Source organism: Ochotona curzoniae, unplaced genomic scaffold (assembly GCF_017591425.1).
Source record: "Ochotona curzoniae isolate NIBS_2020 unplaced genomic scaffold, NIBS_Ocur_1.0 contig_2321, whole genome shotgun sequence".
Lineage (NCBI taxonomy): Eukaryota > Metazoa > Chordata > Mammalia > Lagomorpha > Ochotonidae > Ochotona > Ochotona curzoniae.
The window spans coordinates 9,256,827-9,266,944 of record NW_024465421.1 but is presented as its reverse complement, the minus strand read 5'-3'; the positions used below and the strand labels follow the sequence as shown (position 1 = coordinate 9,266,944).

Genomic DNA, 10,118 nt, shown 5'->3' with positions numbered 1-10,118 from the left:
GGGCTGGCGATAAGACAAGCTTGCATGAACCATTACAGATGCGAATTTCCCACCGACTATTTTGGACTCAACGCTGGCTGCCTGCGGACAGAGATGCCTGACCCTGCTCTCTTGGGTCCAAGTGTCTGGGTTGCTCAGAAAGGTCCACCCCTGCCTCCTGGGAGAGAGGAAAAAGGGAGCTAAGTGGCTACCCAAAGGCCTCTGCCACGAGGATCGTGGGGGAGTCGTGAAGAAATGCCACAGCCTGCATCGGCTGAATGTATTCCAGTTTATTTCATCAGGACTGAATACATAATTGTGATGTGTCAAACTTATTAACGGGCATAAAAGAGCTGAAAAAATAAATAAATAAAAACCTGTAGCAGGAAAAAGCACACTGTGGATCATTCTCAAAATTTAGGCTGAATTTATTGCTCCTCTCATTGGACAGCGAAGGCTTTTCGTAGTAGACAGTATGGAGGAAAACTGGCTCAATCCAGGCCGTGAAACAAAACTTGGTCTCCGCGACAAAGGTGCATCTCAAGTAGTTCAGAAGGGCTGTTCAGGATCTAGCGGCCAGCGGAGCCCAGCATCCTCTAACGGGACCCGGGACAGACATCCTGTAGAAGGGATGGAAGCCCAGGGGATGCCAGCAGGGAGCCGCCAGCCGGCCCAGCCCCTGGCGAGCAGCATCGCTGTGAAAGGGATGTATGATGAGCTAACAGCAGGAAAACGGAAAACATCTCAACTTCTCTGAAACAAGACATCAAGAAGCAACCAACTTTTGCAATAAGCTAATTCCCTCATCTGCAATAAAGTTAAGAAGGCCTGTCCGCAGAGGGAGAGCCTTAACGTACAAACAAACAACGTGCCGTTCCCAGAGTTCTTTGCAACCGCCCAGTAATATGCAAGTAGATCCTGAGAATAAACTGCCGAAGGCTAAGAAGTGAGGCAACGAGCGGCTGCACTGGAGGAGAGGCCAGAAAGGGTGCTGTGTGTGAGAAAAAGTCAACAGAAGGTTCTCGGATCAGTACAAGCTCAATACAGTGCCAGCCCATTTACACCCACCCACCAGACTGGCAGCACTGAAGGAGTTAGCTGGTCAACAGCCAGTGCTGGAGAAGACAATACAGAGAAGGAAACCTTTTCTGGGGAGAAGGATCAATTCCACTTTGTAAAAAAATCTAGAAAACCACAGAAAAATTGGCCTTGTAGGATCTGTCATTGCATTCTGGGTAAGCATGCTGCAGAAGTTCCCCAGCAAGCACATATATGGGTTTGCGTCGTAGCCTGGTATGCAATGACAAGAAGTGGGATGCACCGACGGGCACCAACTCTGGGCTGTGTTGGCGAAATGTGGCCAGTGGTGCCGCGCGCTGGGTGACATAGGTCTCAAATCAGCAACGGGGCTGGATCTTCACACTCAGTGCGTGAACAAAGCACAGAACTGATGGCTCGGTGCGCAGAATGTGCAGTCAAAGCAAATTCGCACTCCAAACATCTTACAAGGAGACAGTCACATCCAAAGATATGTTGGGAAAAATCAGCAAAACATGGAGAAATGGATGAAGATGGGGAGGGAGAAGAAAAAAGGTGATAAACTCTGAAGACTGGGTGCGGGCCAACACAGTAGCACTCGTGCCTCTAGCAGACTGTGCCACTAGCTCTGGGAGGAGAACAAGGCCACGGCCAGCCCTTCAACTCCAGGCTCCCCTCACTGATGGAATTCCTCCTTCAAGCCTGAGGGCCACCTCAGTGCACACGTGCTTCGATGACGAAGGAGAGGAAGATGCCGGCGGAGGGGAAGCACTAAGGGTCAGAGATTGTCCTCCGGCATGTGAGGCTGCCGCAGCCAGGCCAGCACAGCGCAGCCAGCACACGGGCAGCCAGGCTTCACGCCAAGCGTGGACGGCAGGCCTCAAAGGTCACTCCTGGAGTTTGCAGCAGCTTCAAGTTAAACTTTTGCTAGCATTTACTGGGCAAAAAGTGGACAGGGGAGTTGCAGCAGGAACAGGCCTTCTCCACCAGACAGAGGGGTGTGGGCTTTCAGCCCCAGACCTCAATGAGGTCCCCATTCTCCATGCCCAGGTCGCCTGGCAGCTCCTTGCCCGAGAGCTTTGTCCCATCGAAGAAGAAGGAGAGTTTGTGTCCGCAAAGTCCCATGGCCTCCTCATAACGGGACATGAGGGTCTTGAGAGGGGACGCCTGGATGGAGAGGGAAACAGGAGTGAATGTGACAGGAGGCAAAGGGAGATGGCGTAGGGATGGGGTGCAGGGACATCAGGGCCCCCCACTGAGGAGTCCCCTTTCTTCCTCTGGAACACAGATGCCTCAGGGACAGGGTGGGGGCAGGTGCCTCAGGCTCGGGCGACAACAGGAGCTACAGGCAGTACCGAAAGTTATACACACCACGTTTCCCTCCTTACATACATCAGACGCTACTTTCAACCTCAATATATCATCATGATGGTGGTACTCATAGCCACAGTTAAGATGATGAGGGGGCCCAGTGTGGTAGCCTAGCAGCTAAAGTCCTCGCCTTGCATGCACCGGGATCCCATATGGGTGCCGGTTCTAACCCCAGAAGCCCCATTTCCCATCCAGCTTCCTGCTTGTAGCCTGGGAGGGCAGTGGAGGACGGTCCAAAGCCTTGGGACCCTGCACCCACGTGGGAAACCCGAAGAGGATCTAGGCTCCTGGCTTCGGATCGGCTCAGCTCCAGCTATTGTGACCATTTGGGGAGTGAATCATCAGACAGAGGATCTTCCTGTCTGTTTCTCCTCTTCTCTGTACATCTGACTTTGCAGTAAAAATTAAAAATAAAACATTTAGCGCTTCACGGCCTTTTGGCTAAGATCAAATGTAGTAACAAAACATTAAAAAAAAAAAAAAAGAAAAAATGAGGGGCCCAGCATGACAGCCTAGTGGCTGAATCCTCATCTTGCATCCACCGGGATCCCATATGGGTGTCAATTCACGTCCCAGCTGCTCCACTTCCCTTCCAACTCCCTGCCTGTGGCCAGGGAAAGCAGTGGAGAATGGCTCAAAGCCTTGAGACCCTGCACCTGCATGGGGGAGTTGGAAGAAGCTCCTGGCTTCAATTGGCTCAGCTCCAGCCACTGCAGCTGCTTGGGGAGTGAAACAGTAGACAAAAGATTTTTCTCTCTGTATCTCCTTCTCTCTGTACCTGCCTTTCCAATGAAAAAATAAATGAATCTTAAATAATAATAAAAAAAATAATAACACACTGAAGGCTATCTGAGTCCACGCATGGTGATGCCACACCTAGTTGGCACACACTCTGGATACACTGAACAACGGGCCGAGTCACATCTCGGGACAGAGCAGCATATGAGAGTTCATGATGTCCCCAGAATGGAGTGCAATGTAAAACTGGCTACATGCTTGTTTCTAGACCTTTCCATTGGCTATTTTCGGCCTGCAGTTGACTGACGGAATCGCTGGAACAGTACTCATTAAGGCCGACAACTGTCACAGCAGGTCACGCTGCCTGTGCAGACAGTGTTGGTGACAACAGTGCCTTCTCACTGCAGGCTGTCCTGAAGTGAGACTGTGTCCTAAAGGTGCAGCGACTGGCTGCCCACAGCTCGGGCACTGGCACTCCACAGGGCGCCTTTGACGGCTTTTACTGGCTGCTGACCAAGGGGCCTTCCCTGCAAGTCAGGAGACTGAAGGGCCACACGGACTAGGGCAGAGGGCCCTGGAGTCATAGGGAAGAGAGTGACCATGGCTCTTTCTGGCCTCCAGGCTGGGTGGGCAGCTAAGGGCACAGAGGGTGGCATCTGCAGCGAGTCAGCCGTAGGACCCAGTGAGAGTGGCGAGAGGGGTGAGGGAGGCCAGGAGGGAGGGAGGGCACGGAGAGCCTGCTCACGGGAGACAGCGACACCTCCAGCGTCTGGTGCTTCTCCTTCCCCTGCACCCGCACCCGAAGCTGCTGGCCCGTTCCCTTGGCCTCTGAAGAACTTGCTAGCACCACACAGTCTGCGGGAGACAGGAGCGGGGGCCAGGCCTGAGCTGGGGGCTGGAGGCAGGGCCCACCCACTGGGTTAGGCCCTCAGACACCCCCTCCAGCAAGCCCCAGCTCCCTGCCTTCCCCTTACCAATGATGTCGGCCACTCCGAGCTTCAGCGTCCTGGGGGTGGCGGTAGGGGACAGTTCCGTCTCTCCAAAGAGCAAGAGGATCCTGCTTGGGGACACCCCAAGATGGGTGGCCATGTGGTCCACCACACTCTGTAGGGGCTCCGACTAGGGAGTCAGGACAAGGGGCAAAGGAGGCCTTCCCGTCCTGTGAATTCCCAACCCTCAACCCAAAGACCCCCGTCCCACACTGAAGTTTCAGGCCTCAGCTATTTGCTGAACTCTGCTGTAACATTTACCCTATTTTGCCTGGCAAGATATAAAATAAAACAGTGTCAGTAAGGGGTTCAGAGGGAGACCACAAAGAAATAAAGTATTCATGGGGTAGGAGACAAAGGGAGTAAGTAGGAATTGCAGCAAACTGGAAGCCACGTGCCCCATGTTCTCAACAAGCAGCTCTTGCACAGCCTTGACTGACCGGTACCCAGTGGGAAGATGGGCCTGTGTGACCATATTTTCTATTTTTAAGAAATCTGGACCTTTGTAGCAAATGACTACCCATTGCAAAAGTTGATGACAAATGCCTACTGTAAAAGCATTCCGCAGGGTGGCACACCTCTAGGTGCTAACATCCCATATGGGCTCTAGTTCATGTCCCGGCTGCTCCACTTCCCATCCAGCTCCCTGCTTGTGGCCTGGGAAAGCAGTGGAGGACGGCCCAAAGCCTTGGGACCCTGTACCTACACTGGGAAACCTGGAAGAAGCTACTGTATCCTGGCTTCAGATCAGCTCAGCTCCAGCCATTTGGAGAGTGAATCAGCCGATGAAAAATCTTTATCTCCGTATCTCCTTCTCTATATGCATCTGCCTTTCCGATAAAAACTTTTAAAAATCTAAAAAATAAATATGTGAAGTTTGCCAAAAAACAGAGTGAAGAAAAAACTACAGGCATGCATGAACAACAAGTTCAAGAGTACACAGGGCTGAAAATGCAGGTGGACAGGGAGGCACAATGCAAAAGAGAGGCCTTGGCCAGCGCACCCCTGCCAGGCTCCTCAGCCCCTCTGAGGGCAGCGCCTCCTGGCTCGGGCCCTCCCCCGACACTCACCATCCTGACAGGCAACCTGACCAGGTCAGCACGGCATCGAATCTTGAGTGGGAAGAGCCGGTGGTGCTCGGGGAATGCAGGTCCCTCCACCAGGACCACCTCGTCGTCCTGGCCCTGGGGGTTGGGCTCCTGCTGTTGCTTGGGACTCAAGGTGGATCGCAGGTCCTGGAGGCGCTTGTTCACTTCCCTGGGGAGCACAGAGAACTTAGGATCAGCTGGGATCCTTCCCATACCCGACAGGAGTTCTCCCCACCCCAGCCAGAACCCTTCCCTCCCTCCCCTCTTAGCACCTTAACTTCTTGAGCGCCCGACTGTGCTTTCTGCTTTTGCTCCTTGGTGCAGACGGAGGCAAAGAATCATTCTCTACTCTGCAGAGAGAGAGAGAGGTTAGAGCGAGGCAAAGCGCAAGAGCGCAACCCCCGCGTGCAGGAGCAACCACAGGACCCAAGAGAGGGTGAATGAGCACTTTTCGGGAGCACCCGCTTTGCTGGAAGACAAAATGAAGGCAGCAGATAGGGAAGTGCTGCTACAGTATTGCCACCATCATGTGACCCAAACATTAGGGAGAGAAATGCCTTACTTCAGGGTAAGTCACTGGAAGGCCGGTAAGGTGACAGAGCAGGTCAAGCCACTGCCTGCAATGCCGGCATCCCATATGAGTGCCGAGACCTGGCTGCTCCACTTCCAAACGAGCTTCCTGCTAAAGGACAGCCCAAGGCTTTGGGTCAGAGAACTGGACGAAGCTCCCGGCTGTGGCCTGGCCCAGCCCATCTGGGGAGTGAACCAGTGGATGGAGGGTCTCTCTCTCTCTCTTTCTGTAACTCTGTCATTCAAATAAATAAATCATAAATCGTAAAAAAAAAAAAAAAAAAAGTAATAATTTCCTGGGTGAAGATTTAGTAACACCGAGTGCTCCGTGGGTGCTAACCCTTAACCGTCTCAATCCCTGTAACAGGCCCACCATCACCCCCAGCTCACAGAACAAGGAGAGAATCAGAGGAGACAGAATGCCCCCTGCACGCCCGTCTCACACTCCCCTCCCCACTGGAGGGTCCTGGGCGGCCTGCTGCCCTCCTGTGGGGTGGACCACCTCTCCCTCCAGGAGCTCCCCCTCAACCCTTCCATCTCAGCACTCTCCATCTCCCCCACCTCTGTTAGCAGCCATCCCAGGGTCCTGCCCGCCTCTGTGGAGCCTTCCCACCTCCTCCCTAAATGCAGGCCCAGCTGCCCTGGGCTCACTCACAGAAGTCCCTTCTCTTCCTTCTCTTTGTTCTCATCGCTACTCCGGAGCTTCTTCTTCCAGGGAGAGCTTGTGGTTAGGGAATCCTCAAGTTGAGAACTGCTAGAGTCAGCCATGTCCGTGTCTGGGGACAGGGGAGGAGAGAGTAGAAGAGAGTTAGCAGGGAGAAGGCTGGGGGGACGGGTGGAGGGAGACATGACAAGGGAGCACGGGGGTGAGGCTACCACGGGGGATGCCCACAGCCACGGGCCTGGTTCAAATCCCAGCTACTCTGCTTCCGATCCAGCTTCCTGCCAAGCTGCACGGGAGGCAGTGACAGCTAGATGCTTGGGCCTCTGCCACCCACCAGATGGAGATTCTAGCTCCTGGCTCTGCCTTGGCTGTTACAGACATTTGTGGCATGAATCAGAAGCTGGAAGATCTCTCTCTGTCTCTCTTTCAAGTAGATATAAATAGATGAACAATCAGGCCAGAAAGAGAGAGAAGATCAGAGCCATCAAACACCCACAGACTCACTGGAGCTTAAGGGACCCAACTGTCCTTTGTTAAACATCATTTATTCCAACTTAAGTTTATTTATTTTTTTAAAGGTGAGGAGACTGTAACTTCAATATTTTTGTTTTCTTTTTTTTTCAACAGAAAGATTTTCCATCTGCTGGTTCAGTCCCCAAATGGCTGTAACAAGTGGAGCTGAGCTGATCCGAAACCTCTTCTGAGTTTCTTTCCCACATTAGCACAGAGTCCCAAGGCTTTGGGCCATCCTCCGTTGCCTTTCTGGGACATAAGCAGGGAGCTGGATGGAAGGTGGAGCAGCCAGAACACAAACTGGCACCCCATATGGGATGCTGATGCTCTCGGACATCACGCCAGCCCCTACATTTCTTATAAAAAGAAACCAGGTATTACTTCAGAACACAGAAGTTTTTCCTACTTGCCTGCTGCCAATGAAAGATCAACCCAAACCATAAAGATCAATCCAACGAGCAAACAGTGACCACTAATGCTGGGCCAGTGGTCCTGGACTGGGGCACCGTGCCTCCCGGGGCCATCCATCAACGACCAGGGCCAACCTGGACTCTCAGTGTGCCGGGGGAGGAGTTGGGGACAAGCTCCTGGCATCTAGTGCCAAGAGCTCGGGATGCTGCTAAATTCTAACAGCTCCACAAACCACAAAGAATTTTCCAGTCTAACATGTCAACAACACCAAAGTTAAAAAACAAAAAATAGGGCCCGGCGTGATGGCCTAGCAGCTAAAGTCCTCGCCTTGAATGCACTGGGATCCCATATGGGTGCCGGTTCTAATCCCAGCTGCTCCACTTCCCATCTAGCTCTCTGCTTGTGGCCTGGGGAAGTAATGGAGGACAGTCCAGAGCCTTGGGACCCTGCATCCGTGTGGGAGACCTGGAGGAAGTTCCTGGCTCCTGGCTTTGGATCGGCACAGCACCAGCCGTTGTAATCATTTGGGAAGTAAATCATCGGACGGGGAAGATCTTCCTTTCTGTCTCTCCTCCTCTCTATATATCTGACTTTGCAATAAAAATAAATAAATCTTAAAAAAAAATCCTGTCCAAGCTAAATCTGACAGTCACTGGGGGCTGGCGAGTCCACACTCCTCACAAGTTCCCAAGGAGCACGTAGCACTGCAGGGCCTCCAGTGTCACGCAGGCAGAGGTCTTTCACGCTGCACTGCCACATCCCACGTGAGTCCCAGAGCACACGTATAACCAAGAGATTATTCTGGTTAATTCTCACCTACAGCCCTTGGTACAGGTTCCCTCCCCCCGGCATTCCCATTTTCCCAATGAGGAAAATGAAGCATGGAAGAGATCAAGGAATTTGTCCCCAAGTCACAGAGCGAGGGGACTGGCACTGAACCCAGGCATGACGCTGTGTTTCTTCTTCCGGGCGCCGATGTCTTGGCCTCAGGCCTGCACCAGTCCAGTTTCACTTTCCTATTAGACTTGATTCCTACCCACTGTCCTTGGGAGAGCGCCAACAATCACGCCGCTGGGGGAGGCAAGGCCGGGCAGCCCTGCTAAGAGCAAAGGACGGTGACCATTGTGACACAGGCTATTAAGCCCTCCCTTGCGATGCCCACATCTCATATGAGTGCCAACAAAAATGCCAGCTGCTCCTCTACTTCCTTCTGGGCTTCCAATTAAGGCGCCGGGAGGCAGTAAGTGACGCCTCGGCCCCTGCACTTGCCAAGTCCCAGATGAAGTTCTGGGTTTCTGGCTTTGGCTTGGCCCTGCCCTAGCTGTTGCTGGCAATCAGAGAGTAAACCAGCAGAGTGTCATTCTGCCTTGTCAAATAAATAAATCTTTAAGAAAAAATAAGGAGGATCCAGCGTGGTAGCCTAGCAGCTAAAGTCTTCGCCTTGCATGCGCCAGAATCCCATATGGGCGCTGATTCTAATCCTGGCAGCTCCACTTCCCATCCAGCTCCCTGCTTGTGGCCTGGGAAAGCAGTCGAGGATGGCCCAAAGCCTTGAGACCCTGCGCCCACATGGGACAGCTGAAGGGAGCTCCTGGTTTTGGATCACCTCAGCTCCGGCCACGGCAGGCATCTAAAGCGTGAACCAATAAAGAAATGAAAGATCTTTCTGTCTCTCCTTCTCTCTGTAAATCTGCCTTTCCAATGAAAATTTTAAAATCTTTTTTTTACAAAAAGGGAGGGAGTCCCTGAAATCTGCACATCATTACATTCCTGGCGTCCATCTCAGTCAGGAGGAGGGGCGCTCTGACCGCACTTCCCAGCCCTGGAGGGATGGTGTGCAGCGCTGGCTGGGTCGCAGGAGCTCAGGAGACCCCAGACCTCAAAGCTGCAGTCGCCAGGGCGTCCCCTCAATCAGCCCAGCACCGGGTACCCCAGCCCCTTACCTTCTTCATCCCCCGCGGGGTACAGTTTCAGGAGGGACAAGTGATCTGGGATGAGTTGAAGGCTACTTTGCACCTGCACATAACAAACAGATGGGTCACACCGCGCGAGTCCCAGGGGCACCACCCTTCCTTCCCCTGACACACCGTTAGTTCTCCTTTTTTTTTTTTTTTTCTAACTATGTCCCTAGCCATCCCAGTACCCTAGACATCTAACGGATTTGGGCTCCGTGGGAAGCCCAGCTCCCTGGCTTCCTTAGCAACGGGCTCCCAAACAGCAGTCCCCGCGCCTCCAAGGCTACAGCTCGGAGGGAATCCCTTACTCCCAACATAGCACGCCAAAACCCCAGACACCTCTCCGCTGGCCTTGGCCGCCGCTGGGTGCCCGCAGCCTCCTCACCTTGCCCGAGTACACCGGCACCACCGGCGCGGTCTCTGGGTCCAGCACCAGCCGCCGCCGCCGCTGCCGGACCACGGCCCGGGGGGCCCCCGCAGGCCTCGCCTCCGACCCTTCACTGTCACTGTCGCTGTCGACCCGGGGCTTGGCCGGCACGGGAGATGCCGGGGATGGGACCTCAGCCGGGTCGGCGACATCGCACGCCGTGGAGACCTCCAAGACATCCTCGTCGCTGTCGCTGACTAAATCCACGAGCACCGAGTCCAGACCGTGCCGGGCTGGAGGCTGCTGGACCCGGGGAGGTCGTCCTCGGCCGCCCCGGGCCCCCCGGACCCCCCGGGCCCCTCGCCCGACGCCTCCGCCTCTGCCTCGGGGTTTCCGGCCGCGTCTCCTCGCAGGTTCCGCCATGGCCCTCAAGCT

At 53.9% G+C, this 10,118-nt stretch overlaps 1 protein-coding gene across 1 annotated transcript; it reads right to left on the bottom strand.

Moving 5' to 3' along the window:
- Nucleotides 1–865: 865 nt before the first annotated feature.
- Nucleotides 866–10,118, bottom strand: LOC121151585 (nuclear factor of activated T cells 2 interacting protein). The gene is made up of 8 exons (XM_040973155.1): nt 9,702–10,118; nt 9,305–9,377; nt 6,429–6,549; nt 5,476–5,553; nt 5,186–5,372; nt 4,101–4,245; nt 3,872–3,981; nt 866–2,184 (listed from the first exon to the last, which is right to left on the bottom strand). Exons 1-8 carry the CDS (start codon nt 10,104–10,106, stop codon nt 2,026–2,028), a joined length of 1,278 nt encoding a protein of 425 aa, XP_040829089.1. The 5' UTR covers nt 10,107–10,118; the 3' UTR covers nt 866–2,025.

Bases quoted from the DNA above. Each gene is read 5' to 3' on its own strand.
- LOC121151585 (XM_040973155.1), bottom strand. From the start codon at position 10,106: ATGGCGGAACCTGCGAGGAGACGCGGCCGGAAACCCCGAGGCAGAGGC. The intron at 6,550-9,304 runs GTAAGGGGCTGG...CCCTGTCCCCAG, and splicing joins CCCCGCGGGGGATGAAGAAG to ACACGGACATGGCTGACTCT. The intron at 3,982-4,100 runs GTAAGGGGAAGG...TGTCTCCCGCAG, and splicing joins CGGAGTGGCCGACATCATTG to ACTGTGTGGTGCTAGCAAGT.